The sequence below is a fragment of the Lissotriton helveticus genome, chromosome 1_1 (genome assembly GCF_964261635.1).
Source record: "Lissotriton helveticus chromosome 1_1, aLisHel1.1, whole genome shotgun sequence".
Taxonomy (NCBI): Eukaryota; Metazoa; Chordata; class Amphibia; order Caudata; family Salamandridae; genus Lissotriton; species Lissotriton helveticus.
The window spans coordinates 1,602,730,131-1,602,753,966 of NC_136057.1; the positions used below are offsets into that span (position 1 = coordinate 1,602,730,131).

General features: G+C 44.4%; 1 protein-coding gene across 7 annotated transcripts in view; it reads left to right on the forward strand.

Annotated features, from left to right (window-relative positions):
• The window catches only part of AMHR2 (anti-Mullerian hormone receptor type 2), a 1,194,741-nt gene that overhangs the window by 958,711 nt on the left and 212,194 nt on the right, over positions 1-23,836 (forward strand). The window contains exon 11 of one of the 7 annotated variants that reach the window (XM_078687690.1): positions 9,648-10,008. The exons of the other annotated variants lie outside the window; for them this stretch is intronic. Within the exon in view, the coding sequence (XP_078543816.1) occupies positions 9,648-9,692 (45 nt within the window). The 3' untranslated portion in view covers positions 9,693-10,008. Of the gene's footprint in view, positions 1-9,647; positions 10,009-23,836 lie in introns of those variants that run through there. 7 annotated transcript variants of the gene reach the window in all.

Genomic DNA, 23,836 nt, shown 5'->3' on the forward strand with positions numbered 1-23,836 from the left:
CAGTATTTTTTCAAAGACTTGCGTATCATTGAACTTTCTTTACTGAATGTCATGACCATTCTTATTGGTTCCTTTGCAGATGTTTCCTCTTTTTGATTCTCCTTCATTATGAGGGTATCAGACCTTTTGATTGCTCTTGCTTTCATTTCTCCTTGTCTGATTTCATTATATTTGTATCCTCTTTTTAAGAAGCGGTTTTTTGTATCTTTGAATTTTAGATTCATCTCCTTATCATTGGAACAGTTCCTTTTCATTCTGATGAACTCACCATAGGGAATATTTTTCTTGACACTGTTGAGATGGAAGCTTTTCCCATGTCAGATACTGTTGGTCGCTGTAATCTTACGATGAACAGTGGTTTCAATTTTATCTGCTTCCACATATACTCTAGTGTCTAGAAACACAACTTCCTTAGAGCTTATACTATAGGTGAATTTCAATCCAACGTCATTGTTGTTCAAGATGTTAAAATAGATCAAAAACTCCGCCTCTGTGCCATCCCACAAAAGAAAGAGATCATCAATAAATCGCAGCCAAAGGGTTACCTTGGCTGTGTGGCAGTCGTTTTCTTCTCTCCAAGCTATGGTCTTCTCCCACCACCCCATCACTAGATTCGCATAGCTTGGAGAGAAGGACACTCCCATGGCCGTCCCACATTTTTGTGCAAAAATCTCCTTATTGAACGGGAAGACGTTATTCCTAAGGCACATCTCAATCATGTCTAGGATCATATTACAGTACTTCAATTGTGCGATTGGTTTTTGTTTTAAAAAATATTTCATCGCCTTGAGTCCTATGTCATGATTGATTTAAGTGTATAATGACACCACGTCAATTGTTACTAGCATGTAGTTACTCTGCCATTGGGTGTTCATCAATGTTCGTAGGAAATCTCCCGTGTCCTTTATGTATGATGTTAATGAGGTGACCATGGGTGCTAATACACTGTCTACAAATACTGAGACATTCTGGTACAATGAATCGCAACTGGAAATGATCGGTCTCCCAGGCGGGTTGTTTAATGTCTTGTGCACCTTCGGCAGAAAGTACATGGTAGGCATTACCGGTGTTTCATTTTGCAAGAATTTCATCTCTTGTTCCGTCAATAAACCTTCTTCTTTCCAGTTTCTTAGTTTCAAACTAAGATCTATGACTAGGTCGTTGAGGGGATTTTTCTTTAATCTCTGATAGTTGTTTGTGTTATTCAATCACAATTGAAACTCAGTGTTGTGGAAAAAATATATATGTACTTGCTTCTCCCCCAGCTATGCGAATCTGCATATGGGCTGGTGGGAGGAGCAGGTTTTAGCCGTCAAACACGAGGTGAACATGTCTGAGAATGTGGTGTTATATAAACGCTATATTGACGACATCTTTATCCTTTGGAGGGGTACTATTGAGAATGCAGAGACGTTTGCCAAAGACCTAAATGAGAACAGCCTCAATTTGAAATTCACTTGCACTACCAGCAAGGAAATGCTCCAATTTCTAGATCTAGAAATTTTTGTAGAGAATGACAAAATTCAGACAAGAACCTACAGAAAGCAAACAGCAGGTAATGCAGTGCTTCATGCACAAAGTTTCCATCCTACCAAACTCAAAGAGTCAATCCCTTATGCGGAATGCTTGCGTATGACACGCAATTGTAGCACAGTGGAAGGAGCTACTAAAGCTAAGACAGACTTATTTGAGAGGTTAAGTAAAGGGGCATACAAATCACAAACCCTTAAAAAAGCTGAAAGTAAATGTAAAACTAAAAACAGGAAGGACTTGTTATTCCCCAAGGACTTGGAGAATACAACGATATCAGTAAAGGTGGCAGGCACAACCCCCCCCAGGATGATAACTGGCTACAATATGTACCACAACCGGGTCAGAAAAATATTGCAAAAACATTGGCCCCTGGTTAAAAATGACCCAGTAATAGGGCACCTGAATGGACCCAGACCTAGTTTAACATTTAGGAAGGCCAAATCCATGCGTGACGAGTTAGTGTGTAATTCACCTATACTGAAGAAACCAGTCACTTGGCCCCCTCCACAAAGAGGCTTTAAGAAATGCACGAAGTGCAAAGCCTGTAAACAAGGGTTGAACACGAAGGAGGTCATTGTACCATTTAGGAACAAACCTTATACCATCAGGGGCGGCTACTCATGTAAAACGGAGTATGCCGTATATGTTCTGGTCTGCAGCTGTGGCAAACGCTATGTTGGGAGCACTATCCACCAAGCTCATGTGCGAATTCTCCAACATTTACGTGCCATTACGAATAACGATCCAACATATCCTGTGGCCAGACACATAAACACTCAACATGATGGGAATATCAAACATATATCCTATTATGTTATAGACAGTGTCCCTAAAAATCCAAGGGGTGGAAACCGTAGACTTGCTTTAAGACGTCTTGAATCAAGATATATAATCTTGTTAAATTCAAAAATCCCGAATGGATTGAATTCAGACGAAGCCTTAACTGTCCATTTATAGATCCAGAGTAGGACCCCTCCCGACTAGTTGATCCCAATCCTATTTTTTACCTCTGCACTGTATAAATAATTTCAAAATATATTAGTTGGTTATAATTTGGGCAAATGTTATGTTTCAACATGTTTGACACACACTAAATACAATGGGACTGTGTAGTACGCCATACACAGCATAAGCGGATGACTGGTGCAAATGCTAAGCGTATACATAAATACCAAAATGTATATACATGCAGCGCAAAACTCCACTTGGAGAGGATGTGATGTGAAGTAAACACCAAGATATATTATATTTGCACCATAGTGAGCCAACATGAACTGCAATATGTTATGTAATGCACAATGAGGCTTAATTGGTCAGCATTAGCTCGCAGTCATGTTAACTATGGTAGAAACGGTAATCAGACATAAGCAATAATATTGTTACAGGTCTCATGCAGTGATATTGTTAACAGCATCGAGATGACAACGTTTCTATACTTGGCATGTGTCACTTTCCGCGGGTGTCATAGGATGGATCACGGGCACTTGTCTTAAAAACTACAGAATCTTCCGTGTCTATGATTTAGTGTGTTTAACCATGACTCATAGGTTACTATGACTACGAACAGCCTATCACGATGTAAGGTCTGCTCTTGATGTGTCAGCATGTTGTTTGTTATATATATGTATGCCATTCACTGCAGAGTTAAGTGAGCAAGGCGGAGGCTTCCGCCGAAACGCGTCTTGTGCAGCATGTCGGATTAAAACTTTTCTTGAGTTAAAGACACGGAGTCAGTGCCTTCCTTTCATCAGAGGGAAATGGATTGGTAATCAATATATATATATATATATATATATATATATATATATATATATATATATATATGAAACAGTCCCTGCTTGCTCTCGCCTGGAGCCCAATCCTGGATACCGCAGCGCAGAAGAAGAGAGGAGACCCAAGTGCAGGTGAGCAGTGTATTTTATTTCATCGGGGAGACGGCACACCTCAGCATGACGTTTCGGCCTTCACAGAGGCCTTGATCACATGAATATATATATATTCCACAAACACCTCCTTTGCACGAAAGAAGTGGAAGCCACAGCGGGGGAACATTAAGGAGGCCGCTTTATTCATAAGAAACACACATAGCAGGCAAATGCATTTCGGCATGGAAGCCTTCTTCAGTGCCCGGTGAGTATGACAGGAGGCGTGCACAATTCCCAAGAAAATAAGTCCCGCTCTGTTCTGATTGGTTGAGGCCCAATGACTCCCCCTCCAAGTGGAAACATCACCCTGGTTGCTGACCACTGTGTGGCAATGGACCGCAAGTCCCAGAATGCACCGTTCCGGTACTGGGCGATGCTGGGGTAGGTCACAACCAATTTGCCGGTAGAATTGCACAGGCGAGTCAGGGAAAATGGACACGGCCAATGTCCTGATGTGTCCTGTAGAGCAAAGCACCCCCTCGGGTCCCCATACCGCACCAACCTCCTGTCCGAGCTCCATGCTGTGAGGATTAAATAAAGGCGAGGGCGAGGGCACGGACGATATATATTGATACCCCTCGGTTCCTTTTCGCCAGAATTTGCAGCACTCTCTCGCCGGTTTGTAAATCCCCTCGGCAGAACCACGCCGCATTTAAACCCACAACCAATTCCCCCAGCTGGGAGAAAAACGGGACAAACTCGCGTTTGTCTTCACTTATGTGCTTTTTTATTTAATCCTCACAGCATGGAGTTTCTCAAGCAGGCAGGCACAAATCTACGCGTTTCGGGATAGCATATCCCTTGTTCACGATCAATTTGGCTGCAGGCTCTCAGTCTCAATATAGTGAGTCACATTATTACATCATTTCCTGTTTGATGTTATTTTGGCCCTCGGCCTTCTGAATGATGTAGTTGTTTGCAATTTTTTTAATACATTATTTTATCCGTCTGCATAGCCTATGTCATTCTGCTGCAACTGCCCTTTCCAACGCTGTATTGGGTGTTGTGATTGGTGCTGTGGTTACTGAGATTACCCGCCTCAAAGGTTTGGGCTCTCTCTTTATAATATTAGTATGGATTATATAAATAAAATCAATAAAAAAAATGGGTGCCATAAAGGATGTTTTAATAAATGATGGTTCTCAGGGTTGTATTTATGTGGACAAGAGAGCAACTCATAACAGTGGGCACTCTCTAAGGTGTTAAATGTGTGGGAGGGGGATTCCCTCACTAAGCATAACTGGACATACAACATGTATGACAAACAAACATACAGAAGAGAGTCTTAGCATGGTAGCTTATGATCACAATAAGACATTATTTGCCGATTTATACGGTGCAGTGCAGACGATAAAATGCGGCAAAAGTGTAACCGTATTGGTGGTACGGTCAACGTAAATGTTATCAGGATATGAATATATATTTGTGGTGGGCTAAGAGACTTAAGCATCACACACAAATAAGTGGTTGGTACATTAAGGGAAAAGTATCCTCACACTTGCGTTTTGCCGCAAATACCCCAAGGAGAAGCCTGGCAGAGGTTTTGATCCTGAAAAAATGAAGGGGCCATGGGGTGTTAGCGACCTGCAAAAAAAAATGGCTTACCTGGGCTGTTGCTGATTGTCATGCTACTCACGGTACTGGCAGTCAAGACCTGTGGTGAACCTGTTGTTCCATCACAGACCTCCAGAGAATGGTTCGAGGTCTCCGTAGATCTTAAGTAATGCCCGGTTTCATTTTGATCACATGTGGTAGGGTGGACACAGAAGAGAGACTGCTCTTGCTGTGTCATACTTGCATTGCAACAGTGCGGGAATGGCGAGGAGCGTCTCTGTGCCTGCGCGTGGGCCTAGGGGATGGCGCCGGCAGCAGGCTTAGTGATTCAGAGTCTTGGCGAGTGTATGCCAACAAATTTGCTCGCTCAGTATTTAAAAAACGAAGGTGTGGAAGGGTTTAAAAATATATACAGTTTGGAACACAATAACTGGGTGGGCCACCCCAGGGGTGGGAGTGACACTTAGGGAGAGAATGACGTGGCCAGTATAAGGGAGGTTGTAAAACGCATTTCTTAATGCTATTATGATGAATAGGGGGTATCGTGCCCAATGTGTAAGGTTCAGCAGGAAGGTGAACACATTTCTTACGGTTTCAGAGAGCTCCATGAAATGGAATCATTAAGGCCATGATGTTTTGAGGACAGACGGTAGATCCATCTTTGTTCTTTGGTTAGAAGGATCTTATCGTTATCGCGTTGGTTGGCGTCAAACTGTTCGATGACCATCCAGGTCATATCATTGGGGGTGTGGTGATTTTGTAAAAAGTGGTCTGTCAGTTTGCTGATGTTCTTTTTGCACCTAATGGTGCTCCTGTGTTCAACCACTCTGGTCCTTACTTTTCGTGTCGCCATGCCCACGTAGCGGAGGCCGCATGGGCATGTGATGAGGTACACCACGTTACTGGAATTATAGTTGGTATGTTGGCGTTGTGTCCACGTCTTTCCGGGTTCTAGGTCAAGTGTGTTGGTTTGTTGGGTAAGGTGGCACACGCTACAGTTGTTGCACGGGTAATGGCCAGTGACTCTTGGGACTCAGGTGTTGAGGACAGTGTTGTTTGTGGGTTTGGGGCTGGCACTTGGACGTGTGGACACCAGATGGTCTTTCAAGTTATTTGCTTGTTTGTATGCAAAACGCGTGTGTCTCCCACTCTCTGGTCCCTGAGTTAATTATCCGCCAATGTTTGCGGATAATGCTGGAGACCTGGTTGGAAGCTGTGTTAAAAGTGGTCACACATGTCATTGGTGGTGATTCAGGGTCTTTTGTCACTGTTTCTAGAAGTGCCTCCCTGTTTTGGTTGCATGCCCTCAGGCTGGTTTTTGCAATGACTGCCCTGGAGTAGCCACGTTCTTGTAATTTATGCGATAGGGCAGCTGACTGTTTCTTGTAGTCCGTCAGTTGGCTGCAGTTCCTTTCTGCGTATTCACAAGAACTGGCCGAAAGGGAGATTTTCTCTCATTGGTCTGGGGTGGAAGCTGTCAAATCGCAGCAGCGAGTTCCTCGCAGTGGGTTTGTAGTAGGTGGTGGTGTTAAGGGTGCCTTGTTTTGCTGTGATGTTGAGGTCCAGGAATGCCAACTCAGTAGCGCTTGAGGTACTGGTGAACCTAAGGTATGGGTAACGGCCATTAAGCCTGGTGAGGAATGTGGCCAGGGTGTCCTGGGTACCTTCCCAGATCACGAAGATGTCATCTATGTATCTGAGCCATGTTTTTATGTTACCTGAGTATGGATTAGTGATTGACATTATGTGTTCCTGTTCAAACTGGTGGACATACAGTCCCGCCACGCTTGGTGCAAAAACACAGCCCATTGATGTGCCGTTGGTTTGCAAGTAGTAAGTGCCTTCATACCCGAAGTAGTTCTCCTTGAGCGCCAGAGCTTCGCAATCTAGGATAAAATTCCGAGGTGTGTGGTATGTCCATGGGGTTTGCATGAGGACATCATGTAGGACCTGGAGTGTGGCATCTTGCAGGAGGCTGGTATAGAGGCTTTCTATATCGAGCCCTACCAGGAGCTGGGTGGTCTGGTCAAAGCTCTCGTCCTTGATGGTGTTGAGGAGGTGCTTGGTGTCTTTGATGTAAGTGGGGGTTTGCTGGACCAAGGGGTTAAGAAAGTAATCACAGTACCGGGACAGCGGTTCCAAGAGTGAATTGATCCCTGACACTATGGCCTGCCTGGAGGTGGTATTAAGCCCTTGTGTACTTGCACCTTCACTTATTTAATGGTCCTGAGGAAAGCCAGTTTTAACTTCAAAGGCCTGGCTGAAACATGTAGACCACACCTGGATGCAGGAGGCCCTTATATATACTCCTATCAAATCCACCAGCCTTTTTAAACGCGAACAGAGGCCCAGTTATTAAAGATTAATTAACCTTCGGGTACTGGGACTACTGTATAGCTTTTTAACTATCACTATTCACGTCACCACACTCAGCTACATACCTGCTCCGCTGTATTCAGGCGTAGAAGCACACCCAGGACACACTCGGTGTCACTGGGTGGGCCCGATGGTGAAGCATGCCACCAACTATGTTGGTGGGCGAGGGCTTCATGAAAAAACCTAATGGTTTACACTTTGTCATACAGCTCTGAGTCCTGTAATATTTCACAATAGGCTAGTCCTTTTTGATTTACGGGCACCAAGGGGTGCCCGCCACAAGGTGCACGGTTTTCCCCAACCACCCCTTTCTTCAATGGGAGCCTGTGTATTTGGTCAGAACACAAGCCCCCATTGAAGTAAATGGGAGTCCAACCGCATTGTATCCGGAAGCATCGTAATCGGTCAGTCGGACTCCCCGGATCCGATTCGGTCAGAAACCATTCCGAGACCGATTCGGTCTAAATGCTTTCCGACCGCCATTGTAATTAACCCCTAAGTGTTGAAATAAAACTTTTTGAGAATTAGTAGGAAAAAATGTCCATTTGTGACAACGTTTTCATTGGTAACTTCTCATAACGATCATCAATGTACAGAAGCAAAATATTATTGCATCTGATAGACCCTTTTTGGTTGCGTGGATATATAGTGTTTGTGGCTTTTCCAAGAACTCAAGGTACCCAGAGCCAATAGTTGAGCTGGACCTTGCAATGGTTTTTCATTGTGTACTGGGTATAGAGCAATTCATATGGTAAAATATAAAGATAGAAAAATAGGTATCAAGGAAATCTATGTATTTACAAAATGGGCTAAAGATATGGAGTTTAGAAGTAGTGGTTATTTGCACATCTCTGAATTTGTGGTTACCCATTCTAGCATGGGAATTAGGGGTCGTTGTTTAAAATGTCTTCTTTCTTGCACACTGGCATGCATTTGGAAGGCATAAATTCAGAGAAATACAATTGGTAATAACTACGTTTCTACTATGCTAAGTCTCGCGATAGAAATGGTACCACACTTGCGTGGGTAGGCCTAGTGTCCACATTAAGAAAGGGCCCTAAACGCAACATAAATACTTAACAATTTCCACTGAAAACTGACACTTTTTTGCACTGTTGCTAGCTGTGGATTTTAGCCCCTAACTAAACTGGATCTTAGCGAAACCTAGCAAACCAGTATATTTTTTAATACTGGACACCTAGTAGAATCCAGGGTGGGTTGACTTGTGTGGGCCCCACCAGGTTTTCCTACCCAGAAGCCCTTGCAAGCCTCAAACCTTGACTTAAAAAAACACATTTTCCTCCCATTTCGGTGATGAAAAGTTCTGGAATCTACAGAGAGCAAAATATTTCGTACCACCTACCTTTTCCTCAAATCTACCAATACAAATGCCACCTCATTTGTGTGGTTAGGGCTGGTACAGCGACAGGAAATGCCCCAAAATGCAACATGGACACATAAAATGTTCCCACTGAAACCTAACCCCTTTTTTGTAATGTGCCTAGCTGTGGATTTTGGGTCCTAGGTTAGCCGGCACCTAGGGAAACATAGCAAACTCGTACATTTTTATTAAACTAGACACCTAGGAAAATCCAGGGTGGGGTGACTTGTATGGCTCCTACCAGGTTTTCCTACCAAGAAGCCCTTGCAAACCTCAAACTTTGACTACAAAATACATTTTTCTCACATTTCTGGGATGGAAAGTTCTGGAATCTGCAGAGCAATGTATTTCCTATGACAAACCATTACCCCGAGTCTCTCAATAAAAATAGTACCTCACTTGTGTTTATAGGGCTAATACCTGCGACAGGAAAAGCTCCAAAACGCAACATGGGCACATCATATTTTTCCATTGAAAACTGACCTTTTCTTGCAGTGTGTCTAGCTGTGGATGTTGGGCCCTAGCTCAGCCAGCAGCTAGGGAAACCTAACAAACCTGTACATTTTTTTTAAACTAAACACCCCGGAGAATCCAAGGTGGGGTGGCTTGTGTGGCTCCCACCAGGTTTTCCTACCCAGAATCCCTTGCAAACTCAAACTCTGCCTATAATTGCACATTTTCCATGCATTTCTGTGACGTAAATGTGGAACAGCCCCAACCCGTTTTCCTCACTTACCCGCAGAAATCTCCATGGCTCCTCTCTCGATCACTGCAAAATGCTGTTGAAACCTAATAGAGAGACAAAAGAAGGATTTTAGAGTGGAGGAGAGGCCAAGTCTTGCAAAATTGCCGCAAACAGGGAATTTTTTTTATTTCAGAAACCAAGGGGTGGAGCAATGGTACAGAAAAGGACGATTGACTAGGACAACGGCGCAGAGGACGCCAACGGTGCAAGAGTGCAGCATTATCGCATTGAAGAAGATATCAGACCTAACTCAGAGGAGAACGTGCCCAGCATCATTGCATGGAAGAGGGAAAGACCCAGTGAACCCAACACCACCAATGACCCCTCCGAGTCCTGGTGTGAGGACTGGTGGACGCCAACAGAGGACGTTTTAGATGCCAGCCACAAATCTTGAGAGTTGTGGCAGTGCAGTGAGTAACCCTGGCAGGGGGGAGAAACCGAAGCTCATTTACAAGTAGATGGAGGTGGGTTTAGGTTTTACTTGGGGATAATTATTTAAGTTTGGCAGAGAAAGTGCAAGACAAAATGGCCTCTATTCTCGTTTGTGAACGCCCACCACAAGCACAGGATATTTTATATACGAGCACTAATGCCACGCATTGCTGCTGATTAGAAGAGGGAGTAATAAACCCGCTAACTACTGTCTGTGGGAAGTCCCTGGCACATCACAGCAATCTCTTGCACTGGCTTCACAGCCTGCAGATAAGAAAAGGACAGGAAAAGGAAAAGGAAAGTGCCCTGTCATAAAATATTCCTATGAATTCTAAAAAGCCTAGTTATTAATCTTTTTCTCTTAGTTCACCATCCAGGAGAAAAACCCTTACCCTGCTGGTTTTATTATAAAAGACACAGGTTTACTAATAAAGGTCAAACAAAATTGCAGACAGATTTGATACTTATCACAACATTTTCCTGTCTATTCCTGAGGGAGCTGGTGGCGGAATCCACATTGAGGAACCTGGGGGAATAGGGAGGGACAATCATATCAACTATAGAGACCCCCACCCGGAAGACCACCTCTTCCTCTCCCGTCATACTCCTTGTGGAATAGCTTTCCATTTGTTTGTTTGTACATCCTATCAATAAAAGCCAAAATTCGCAAATCGGAAAAGCCTCCTAAGCCATATATCCACCCATCCCTCCTACATTAAACATCTGGAATCAGCAAGAATTCCATCCAGCATTCTCCCACTTATACCAGTAACAATGCTGGCCCACTTGTGTGGCTGGGAGTAGTGCCCAGGACAGAAACAGATCAAACCAAGGTCAATGAGCGCCTCTTTGCGAAGACTCAAATTGATGTTCGTTTGACCTACATACAAATTGTGACCTTTGTTAAAAAATCCTCTTCCAGTTTCCTACACAATTTTCTCACTGACTCCAAAAGTGGATGAACAAGCAGGGGGTCAATTGAAGAATCCCTACCAGTGTTCAACCTGAAATTATAGGCATATCCAGTCCTACTTTCAGATAGCATATTCATCTCCATAACGTGCCCTCTTGCTAGGAATGAACTGCCTAAAAATCAAATGGCCCTTGAACAGGACCAAATACTTATCCACAGCTATTTCTTTCCCTGGAACATAGATCTCTGAAAAACGATGTACAAAATGATCAAGGACAGGCCAAATCTTGAAGAGACATTCTCAATCAGGGTGGACGTGTGGCAATGCTGAAGCATTATCAAAACAATACAGCATCCGAAGCAGTAGCATATACTGATCACAAGTCATGGTTGCAGGAAATATAGCTGTTGCCATCAAGGGACTTGTAGACCACTATCAAGACAGTGGCGGCTTCTTTATCAATTCCATCAATAAAGTTAAACCCCAGAACTTCTTCAACTCATCCAGATTTGTGGGAGTCCACCGGCTAGCTCCAGAGTGGGACTTAAGTCTGGCACTACTCTCCCTCAACTACTGTTCAGCATACAAATTAGTCTGGTCAACAATCTCATCCAAAAATACATCGTCCATAAACAACTGAAAGAAATTTATAGGCAAAAAGTTTTCAGTGTTGACTCTACACCCTGCAATACTAGTAAAGGCAGGCAACACAGGCTGCCTCATGTTTGGGGCATCCCAGAGTTCAGCACCCCCGATGGGAAGCCTTTCAGCCCCAGACTTCAACCTAGATTCTTCTTGCTGCACTATCAGCATATCAGTGTCCTCCTCTAAACGAGGCACTTCCTATGCACTGGTACTGGCTTCATCATCAGATAATTTCTCTCAGACAGAAAATTCACTGCTAGACTTCACAGTCATATTTCGTCATCTGCCTCAGATTCAGAGTCAACCTCAGAACCATATTAGGAAAGATTCGAAAAGCAAATCAACAACCTGCTGAGCGGTCAACCTGCGGTTTGCCATAATACTTAATAATAAAAGTAACACAACAAATAAGTCAACAAGAACCAACATTGTGTAAAATAAGTAATAAACAAACTGTGGCTTTATCAAACAAAGTAAAACTGCTGGCATATAGTAAGCTGGAAGGAAAAGTCAGTCAGTACAAAGCACACAAAGATTTATATACTCACAAATGCTACCCCTCTCTTGCCAGAGACAGCAAGACTGAGGATCAACTGCACCAACTCTGCCCAAACTCAGCAAGCACCAAAGAAATACCAATGTAAAGGAAAAAAAACACATTGCACATATCACAAGGCAGTATAGAATGTTAACAAATCAAAACTTTACTTTGAACGACAATTACATACAAAGCTAACAAGTAAAACATTAGTAGAGCAATCAAAAAAATATGCAAACTGGCAAAGGATACACATTGGATGAAAAGATTACAACATTATTTACTTACCAAACACAACTCCACAAACTACAGATATGCCAAAGCTGCACCCACAAAGAGGCTTCACCACCAAGGCAAAGGAAACTATTGACTCTACCATGAAAATAAATTAAAACACAAATAAAAATGATAAAATATAATTCAAAAGACACTGATATTACCCCGAAAGGAGGCGTGACAAAGGCAAAAAAAACACCACCACCCGGAAGCGAACCTTACCCCAGAAGCAGATTCCCACCACATACATAACCTTATTTCTAGGTGACTCTGATGTTACTACCCACCCTGAGGCCCAATCTACTCAAAAAAGACCAAAAAGATCTGCACGAAAGGAGAGGGCAGAATTCAAAAATAATAATAAGGCTGCACAAGAAGAACAACCCTTGACCAAGTGGTCGCTCCCCTTCCAAACATACAACCAGATTCATAATTGAAAACTGCGCTTGCAAAGGGCCAGATTCTCAGAATCTGGCCCTTTGCGAGCGCAATTTTTGCATTTGGGATTCATCATCCCAAATGCAAAAATCGCTAATAGTAAAATCGCAAAATTGCGAGGAATTGCATTTAAGGAATCTCTATTTGAGATTCCTTAACCCCTTCGCTGCTAGGCCTTTTTCCCTCCTGTGCTAAGCCTTTTTTTGGCGTTTTGTGGTAGTGCGCGCTTAGGCCCCTGTAACTTTTTGACCACATAAGATATCCAAGCCAAATTTGCGTCCTTTTCTTCCAACATCATGTGAATTCTAAAGGGGCCAAGGGTTTGTGGATTCCCTTGGAGGGGTCCCAGAAATTAACCAAAATATAGTGAAATGTTTGTTTTTTTCAGAAAAATGGGAAAAACGGGCTGCAAATGAAAGCCTCTGGGGTTTTCCCTGAAAATGTTATCAAAAAAGGGTTTGTGGGGCTGAAATCTCCATTTTCTCAGCTTTTAGGGAATGACAGTCTTTTGTCTGGGAACCGACATTTTTCACACAGTTTTGGCATTTTTCTGGGACATAGCCTATTTTTGCTATTTTTAGAGCTTTTCACCTCCTTCCAGTTAATGGTAGAAATGAGTTTGAAAGCAATAATGGATCCTGGCAAGCTGTACATTTTCGAAAAGTAGACAAAATTCTGAATTCAGAAAGGGGTCATTTGTCTAAATCCATGAAGGTTTCTTTATAGAAACTAACAGTTATATATTGGAATAATTGAACATTTGTTGAAAAAAACAGCCTTTTGTCTCAACGTTTTCATCTATAACTTTTTCTAATTTTGACAGCTATTGGAAAGCAATATACCGTTACATCCGTTAGACCTTCCTGGTTGTGGGGATATATAGGACTTGTAGTTTTTTCATTTACTGGGTATAGAGCACTTTGTCTTGGAAAATGTATACATGGAAAAATCTGTATGAAAGACACCTATGTATTTCTAAATTGGGTACAAATTATAGAGTTCAGAAACAGTATATAATTGCACATTTTCAAAATTGGGAATACTCATACTAGCATGAGAATTATTGGTCATTTTTCAAAAAGATTTTTGTTTTACACAATGTCTTTCATTGAAAGGGAGAAATGCATGAAAGCTCAATTGGTAATAACAGTTGATTTACAAATCTGAATTACCCCAAGTCTCCCGATAAAAATGGTACCTCACTTGTGTGGGTCGGCCTTGTGCCTGCGACAGGAAACGGCGCAAAATGCAACGTGGTCACACCTCAATTTTGCAGTTACAAATTGACCCTTTTATGGCAAAGTGCCTACCTGTAGTTTTTGCACCCTAGCTCTGCCGGCACCTAGGGAAACCTAGCAAACCTATACATTTTTGAAAAGTAGACACCCAGGGAAATTCAGGATGGGGTGACTCGACTGCCTACCACCAGGTTTTGTTACCCAGAATCCCTTGCAAAGCTAAGAATTTGACAAACAAAACACATTTTCCTCACATTTCTGTGGTGGAAAGTTCTGGAATCTGCGTGGATCAACACATTTCCACCCACCCAGCGTTCCCCCAGGTCTCCCAAAAAAAATGGTACCTCACTTGCGTTGTTAGGCATAGTGGCTGCGACATGACAGTGCAAAACGCAACATGGTCGCACCTCAATTTCCCAGTGAAATCTTGCGCTTTTTGGAAAAAGAGACTACCTTTTGTTTTTGAGCCCTAGCTCTGCCAGCACCTAGGGAAACCTAGCAAACCTATACATTTTTGAAAAGTAGACACCCAGGGGAATTCAGGATGGGGTGACTCGACTGCCTACCACCAGGTTTTGTTACCCAGAATCCCTTGCAAAGCTAAGAATTTGACAAAAAAAACACATTTTCCTCATATTTCTGTGGTGGAAAGTTCTGGAATCTGCGTGGATAAACACATTTCCACACACCCAGCGTTCCCCCAGGTCTCCCGAAAAAAATGGTACCTCACTTGCGTGGGTAGGCATAGTGGCTGCGACACGAAACAGCACAAAACGCAACATGGTCGCACCTCAATTTCCCAGTGAAATCTTGCGCTTTTTGGACAAAAAGACTACCTTTTGTTTTTGAGCCCTAGCTCTGCCAGCACCTAGGGAAACCTAGCAAACCTATACATTTTTGAAAAGTAGACACCCAGGGAAGTTCAGGATGGGGTGACTCGACTGCCTACCACCAGGTTTTGTTACCCAGAATCCCTTGCAAAGCTAAGAATTTGACAAAAAAAACACATTTTCCTCACATTTCTGTGGTGGAAAGTTCTGGAATCTGCGTGGATCAACAAATTTCCACCCACCCAGCGTTCCCCCAGGTCTCCCGAAAAGAATGGTACCTCACTTGCGTGGGTAGGCATAGTGGCTGCGACACAAAACAGCGCAAAACGCAACGTGGTCGCACCTCAATTTCCCAGTGAAATCTTGCGCTTTTTGGACAAAGAGACTACCTTTTGTTTTTGAGCCCTAGCTCTGCCAGCACCTAGGAAAACCTAGCAAACCTATACATTTTTGAAAAGTAGACACCTAGGGGAATTCAGGATGGGGTGACTCGACTGCCTACCACCAGGTTTTGTTACCCAGAATCCCTTGCAAATCTAAGAATTTGAGAAAAAAAACCACATTTTCCTCACATTTCTGTGGTGGAAAGTTCTGGAATCTGCGTGGATCAACACATTTCCACCCACCCAGCATTCCCCCAGGTCTCCCAAAAAAAATGGTACCTCACTTGTGTGGGTAGGCATAGTGGCTGCGACATGAAATTGCACAAAACGCAACGTGGTTGCACCTCAATTTCCCACTGAAATATTGCGCCTTTTGGACAAAGAGACTACCTTTTGTTTTTGAGCCCTAGCTCTGCCAGCACCTAGGGAAACCTAGCAAACCTATACATTTCCGAAAAGTAGACACCCAGGGGAATTCAGGATGGGGTGAGTTTAGTTTTTTTTTTAAATAAAAGAAAAACAAAAACAAATTGCAAATTGATACAAATCTACTAACTCAAAAACTAAATCTAAAAAGACTACACAAATGCAAACTTTGAAACTGAACAATAAGTTTTAAAGAATAAAGACCAATCAGTTCACTTTACCACTCATTGATACTCCCAAAAATTCTTTTGCGTGTGGTACAATCTAAAACAAGCAGGTACACACAGCCCGGGGTTTGAAGGGCAGTCGGGGCAGTGCATACAAACCTCCTTCCGCAAACCTCTTTGCCAACAGACTCTACATCTCCGATTGGGAAAGTCTTTTGAGATTGTAGGAGGAATTGTATCAGGAAAGTGGCGATCTTTCAATCTGGCAACATCCTCCACCACTCCAACTCTAGGAACACTTGCCTGTTCCACTAAAACAAGGCTGACAATTACAGACTCCTGAAACTTTACAAAAGTCATCTTTGACTGGGGACAAGATTTCTGGAACACAACAAAAGCATTAAAGGTTGCCAAGTGGAAAAGATGGATAGCCCACTTCTTGTACCAAATGTAAGCCTTACGAAGAGCAGCATACGGTTCCAACCTCTGATCTACTCTGTCAACACCACCCATGTACTTATTGTAGTGCTTTATGCACACAGGTTTGCGCAATTCTGCAACCTGACCCCAAACAGGCACCGGTTCAGTGCTTTCATCATGTATTGTAGTCAACATGTAGACATCTCTCCTGTCTGAAAACTTCACAGCTAGAAGCTCCTCACAATGCAATGCACTGCACTGTCCCCGAGCAAGCTTTCGAAAAACAAGTTCTTTTAGGAAACCTTTACGGTTTGAGCGGATTGTGCCACAAGCAACAGTGTCCACTTTGGCCAATTCCCTGAACAACCGCACACCAGTGTAGAAGTTATCGACATACAAATGATGGCCTTTGTTAAAAAATCCACGACCAAGTTCCCACACAATTTTCTCAGTCACTCCAAAAGTCGACGGACAACCAGGGGGGTTTATCCTGGATTCCTTACCAGTGTACACCCTGAAATTAGAGACATATCCAGTCTCCCTGTCACACAGCATATACAGTTTGATTCCATAGCGTGCCCTCTTACTAGGAATGTATTGCCGAAATACCAAGCGGCCCTTGAACAACAGCAAAGACTCATCCACTGCAATTTCTTTCCCAGGATAAAAGATCTCAGAAAATCGAACAACAAAATGATCAATGACAGGCCGAATCTTGAAAATACGGTCACAATCAGGGTGATCTCGTGCCAAAGCAAGACTATTGTCAACAAAATGCATCATCCGAAGCAGAAGCAAATACCTATCACGACTCATGACTGCCGGAAAAATAGCTGTTGCCATCAAGGGACTAGAAGACCAATATGAAGCCATTGATTGTTTCCTAAGCAAGCCCATCAAAAAAGTTAAACCCCAAAACTTTTTCATCTCCTCCAAATTTGTGGGAGTCCACTGGGTAGCTCTAGCGTGGGGCTTAAGGCTGGCACTGTTCACCCTCAAAAAGTTTTCAGCATACAAATTAGTCTGCTCTACAATCTCTGCCAAAAACACATCATCCATAAACAACTTAAAAAAATCAATAGGCAAAAAGTTTTCAGTGTTCACCCTACACCCTGGAACACCAGTAAATTCAGTCAATGCCGGCTGCACCATGCCTGGCGCAACCCAGAGGTCAGAACTTTCAACGTCAAGTCTTGCAGCCGCAGGCTGCCACCCAGCTGCCTCTTTTCTCTCTACACCAACTGGAAGTCTAGCAGCCCCAGGCTGCAGCCCAGATGTCTCTTGCCGCACTATTGGCACAGCAATGTCCTCCGCAACCACAGGCACAGCAATGTCCTCCGCAACCACAGGCACATCATCCACACCAAAAGTAGCTTCATCAGCACTCAAAGTGTCTTCATCATCAGATGAAGCCATGTGTAGAGAAAACTCACTACCTGAATCTTCACCTCCCACCTCTGGCTCAGAATCAGAGTCAGTCTCTGGACCATGGTCAGAGGAAGAATCAAAAAGCATTCCAACAACTTGCTGAGCAGTAATCCGGCGGCTAGCCATTATCCTTACAAATAAAGGAGTCTGCACAAACAACTCAACAACCCCAACACTGCGCAAAGTAAGATAAAAAATGTAAGCCTTTTTCACAAAAAAACTATATTTAGAAAAAATATACAATTCACTTACAAGACACAACTACACTCACCAGCACCTACTCTGCAAAGACACAGCAAATAGGCAACGATATCCCACTAGAAAGAAGAAAAAAAAACTTACATCTACAGAAGGACACATCAAAAACAAATGCAAAACATGTTTTACAATCACAACAAACAGAAACCAAACATACTCGTACTACTACACACTTTGCAAAATAAACAATTACATTAAAATTGAACATAAAAGAGGTCTCTTACCAAACACATGCAACTACAGAAACAGCAGAACAACAGAACCACCAGTAACGGAACCGCACACTGCAACAATCTAAAGAGAAAAAAAAACAATACACATTAGAAGAAACAAAAACAACACACATTACAACAGGCTATGTCACAGGGTATGTCACAAATGGGGTGTCTGTCCCCAAGGGGGGAAGATTATAACTCATTATAAACGTGGGCCCCCTGGAAGCAACACTACGGAGGGCAGAGAGGCCAAATAAAGACACGGCAGAACATACTTTTGAAAACAAATGGGCCCAAGGAAGCAACCCTTGGCCAAGGGGTCGCTCCCTATAAAAAAAAAACCCTGGAGTCTAGTGGGCTTTTCTATCCCCCCCTAGGTCCAGAAACGGTAAAAAAACAGCCGATCTGCCCCCAGGGGGGGGGGCAGAACAGTCTACAATATTTATAATGCCCCCTGGTAGCGACCCTTGCCCAAGGGGTCGCTTCCTTTATAAATATAATAAAATCCCTGGTGTCTAGTGGGCTTTTCTACCCCCCCCCCCCCGGGTCCAGATGCGGCGCAAAAAACGGCTAAAAAAGTCTAAAAAAAATAAGGGCCACCAGGAAGTGACCCTTCCCCAAGGGGTCGCTTCCTTTTCAATTGTAAACAAATCCCTGGTGACTAGTGGGCTTTTCTGCCCCCCCCCTGGATGCAGATCGGCCAAAAAAACGGCCGATCTGCCCCAGGGGGGGGGCAGAAAAGTCTGAAAAAATGTTTTTCCCCCTAAGGAAGTGACCCTTGCCCAAGGGGTCGCTTCCTTTATAAATATAATTCAATCCCTGGTGTCTAGTGGGCTTTTCTGCACCCCCTGGGTCCAGATGCGGCCCAAAAAATGGCCGATCTGCCCCCAGGGGGGGCAGAAAAGTCTAAAAAAAAATTAGGGCCACTAGGAAGCGACCCTTCCCCAAGGGGTCGCTTCCTTTTCAAATGAAAACAAATCCCTGGTGACTAGTGGGCTTTTCTGTCCCCCCTGGGTGCAGATCGGCCAAAAAAACGGCCGATCTGGCACAGGGGGGGCAGAAAAGTCTGATAAATATTATGGCCCCCAAACAGGAAGCGACCCTTGCCCAAGGGGTCGCTTCCTCGACAAATAAATGTGCCCAAAAACAATCCCTGGTGTCTAGTGGGGCATTCCTGGTGCACGATCGCGACGCTGTGCGCGATCGTGCACCAGGAATGCCGTGCATTGGGACATCAGGGGAGAGGAAACACAGTTTCCTCCCCCCCCGATGCCTCAAGGCACCGAAAAACGCCCCCCCCCCGCCCCACCGGAGCAGCACAACACCCACCTCTCTGCTGGACGCGCTGGAAACAAATGGCTTCCAGCGCGTCCAGCGCTTTCTGATGACGTCGGCGCGGCTGTACGCGCCTACGTCACCAGGAAGCGTGGGGGGGCCAGCGGGTGGCAGCAGAAAGTCTTCCGCTGCCACCCCAGGTACTAGCACCACGATCGATGCCCCAGGGGGGGAGCGCCAGCGCTCCCCCCAGGGCTGTACTGATGACGGAGCGGTTCCGTCATCAGCACAGCCCAACCGATGCTGATGACGGAACCGCTCCGTCATCAGCATCGAAGGGGTTAAATGCAATTCATTAACCATTTTTAATTTGCGAATTCGCAATTTTTGGCCGCTATTTACAGCGAAGTCTGACTTCGTGGTAAATAGCGAAAACTTAGAAAAATGCACTTTAGTGCATTTTTCTAAGTTGTATGTTACACACGCACATGTCCTTTGGACATGTGTGTGCGCAACATCAGTCTACATTTTCATTTCAGGGGTGCTACAGGGTGTCCTTTGGACACCCCTGGCACCCTTAAAATCGCATCCTTATTTGCGATTAGCAAATTGCTAATCGCAAATAAGGAATAACTCCCCATTCATTCCTATGGGCCTTATTTGCGGTTAGCAATTTGCTAATCGCAAATAAGGAAGCTGTAGGAATCGCAATTATTTTTGCGATTTCTACATGAATCCTGTTTTGCAAGTCCTTAATAGCGATTCCTTAATAATCGCTATTAAGGACTCACAAAACGGGACAATGATGAATCTGGGGGATAATCCCTGGTGTATGGTGGGCTCCCCTCAACTGCTGTTTATAGGCTGATCTGCTCTCGGGAAGGTGGGGGAATAAAACAATATAGCCTCCCAAGCTAAGTGACTTATGCTTCCTCTAAGCTGCGTGCCTGTGCGCTGATAGAGATTTTGCCAGCACATAAAAGATCATGAAGAGCATGCATTGCAAAAGCTATTTCTGGGTCATATCTCATTGTACACAAGAAGAGATCTCTGTAGGTTTTGTGGAAAGCAGAATTAAACAAACAGAAACTGGAAAGCCAGTCAGGTAGATTGATAACATGGGTTAAATCCACCTTGAATTGCAAAATTCCACAATTGAAAATCAATAGTGAGGACATATTAGGCATTGAAGTAAGTTGTGGCAGAAAGTTTACAGAGTAATTTTATAATATCAATGCAAGAAGGGAAATAGGTGGGGCTGCCTCACCAACAATTCAATCCCTGGAAGCCTTCTTTGATAGATAGCAGCCGGGGTTAATCTGATTCTTACTAGTGATTTCCATACCACATTTGAGCCCCGTGATAGGGATGATGTTGAAATTACAGAGGAGGAGGATGAAAGATGAGCTATCCCTCAATTGGAGATTTCCCCATTTAAGAGATGACACAGCCTGCTTGCCAGTTAAAGGCACTCACTATTGAATTTGGCACATGAGTGGTAAATGGGAGGACTAAATCTGACCGTAAGGAGGTGTAGGAAAGTAGGATCTGCTTCTTATGGTTACCCCCACTTTTTGCTGGATGTACACTGTTTTTGACTAGTCTGACTGGGATCCTGCTAATCAGGACCCCAGTCTATCTGCTTCCTCCTTAAACTGTTATGCTATGTACTTTGGTGCACTCCAGATTTGATACTGGGGTACCCTAAAAGTCCCTAGTGTATGGTACAGCATAAGATCTTGTGTACTAGAACCACAAACGGAGACAGTATAATACAGCTGCTCAACTCGCTTCAGTAGGCATGCTGAACCAGTGTTGTAGCATACTTTGATATTGGAGCCCAATTAAGAGAGTTTACTCACCTACAGCCTTCATTCCATCAATTTGTAAAGCGCTCTGATATCCTTCGGGATCAAGTTTGCGCTATATAAAACTTTATAAATAAATGTACCCAGGGCATAGGTACCCCAGAGGCCTCCCATGGGCTGAAGCATATATTATGCCACCCATGAGAGGCCATACAAAATGGAACTACAGGTCTGCTATTGCAGCCTGTGTAAACTAGTGCTTGCACCACTTATTTTAGATATAGGTTCACTATATCTATAGGTCACTACACTTAAAACTTATAAGTCACCCCTAAAGCAGGCCTTAACAATCCTGGAGGCAGGGTGCTGGGTTTTACGTGAGAGGATGCCGATGCATGAGCAGAGCCCCTCTGCAGCCTTCGGAGACCATTCTCCCGGGTTGTCTGTGACTCAGCCAGACATATAGGTAAAGGTGCATTATAACCTCGCCGTAAATGCTATCTCAAAAATGGCTGAAACAAAACATGTTGTGTTTGGTATCAAACACCTTGGAATCATACCTCCACACCGAAGTATGATTCCACCCTTCTGAAGCGAGCTTCTTGGGATCACTGGTCTTTCCGGTGCCAGCCTTCTCGACCAGGGCAACACAAAATGGTTGCTGCCGACGAGAGACACATTTTTGCCTTCCTGCTGCTGAGCCAAGCTTGAGCAGGGGAAGGCAGGACAATAAACATTCTGTCACAAATAGGTGTGACCACCCTCCAGACAGGATTTAGTGTATTGGGGCTGGGTGGGTTCACTTTCAAAGTGCCTGAAAGTCGGCATCTGGTGCACACTTGGTGTCCCTGTGCATAGTCCAGTTAAAACCAGTCCTGGAAGCCGTTGGCTCCTGCTCTGGCATGAAGCTGGACAAAGGACATGGGAACCTTCCCCCTGTCCTGACCCTCCCCTAGGAGGGTCCCCTGAATCTGTCCAACCTTCTCCCGTGGGTACATAAGGGCTTAACTGGCTGTAGGACCTTAGATTTGACGTGAACAAGATTCTGAACAAGAACCCACTGACCTTCGACCGTCTGGACACTCTAGACTTCGACTGGGCCGGACTTCGTCTCCCTCTCCGTCCAAAGTCTTGTCTGTGCCCTTGCACCATATAGGCGCAAGCAGGACCTGTGGAGCATTAAGGACATCTGAAGAATCTCCCTTGGGGTGAAGGAGTCTCTCCCCTGCATTCGCAGGCACTGTAACACAACTGACCGATCTAATGATCCTGAGCTCCTGCGGACTCCAAAGGCTTCAGCAACACAGGAGGTGGGTTTCGATGTTCCTTGAGGTTGAGCTGCCCTCTCGCCCAGTTTGAGACCAGAATCCCTCGTGGGGACCGCATAACCCGAACCCCTGTTCACCGCGTACTTTTGTAAGTGCATATGCTTGTTGGCGATTCCCGAGCTTGTACATTGGACTCCATGTAGCCCTGAGCAGTATTTCCACCAAAGAACTGCGGCCTCCACACACCGAGTGCTCCCTGGGCTGGGACTTTGTGATCTTGCTTGACATCCCCTTGCAACTCCTGGCCATTAGGCCTGTGGGTCCTCCTGAGGGTCATCTTGAATTCTGTTGGGCTTTCCTGGTTGCTCCAGACATGTCCTGACTCCCCATTGCTTGGTGAGTCCCCTGGACCTTGCTGGTCCACATTGTAACCTGCTTGACCTTCTTGCGTGAGTTGCTGTTGCCAAGGCTTGTTGGTGCTCCAGCCGGACATTGACCCCTCAGCACTCGACATCCTTGCTGGGACAGCTCACATCCGGCTCCTGGTTGTCCTCGACATCTCCTGGTTCTCGTGGCTGCAGAGTCAAGAATCCCTACTTCTCACCTGAAGCACCCGACATCGGTGGGCATTTGTCTACCGAACCCCTGGTCACCCTGAAGTGAACCAGACTCTGTCCCCTCTGCTTTCAGGTTCCTTCCGTCACAAATCCACCCTTGGATTCCAACGGACACCTTCTTCCTTCCCGGCAGCAGCCCTTCTTGGAAGATCCCCATTGAAAACAACGGCAGTTTCCGATACCTCTTCAGACCTATGCACCCGGCTTCCCTGGATAGGTAACTCGGGTACTCCGGTATCCACGGGTGGGGTGGCTCTCTAACCTCCTAAGTTCCAAAGGGTTTCCTTGAAGTCCACGAGAAGGGTCCTTAAACTTTAAAAATTGTCACAGCGATTGCACCATAGCATTGTACAGAGCCCACAGTCGTGTTAGCACACTGCACTCGCCCTCCGAGGGGGGCCTATCTACTCATCTTGGAAGGTTCCTTGGGGTCCCATCGATTCTACATGTTCTAGACAATGTCTCGACTCAAGTCGTGGTTCTTATACTATTATATTAGTATATGGATTAGTCTCCCCCTGGAGCACACTGTGTATTGTGCTACTTACAACTGTTTCTTTACGAAAGTATTGTGTGCTTTGTGTTGTATCCTCGTGTAGAGAATACTAGAGAGTATTATATAAATAAATCCATATTTGTATAACTACTGTGTGGTTCTCCTTTCATTTAGTTAATACTAAAGGTGATATTCTGGTAAATCAAGCTTCTTTACATTCCTTCAAGATTAAGCCTGAAGGCTGCTCTCT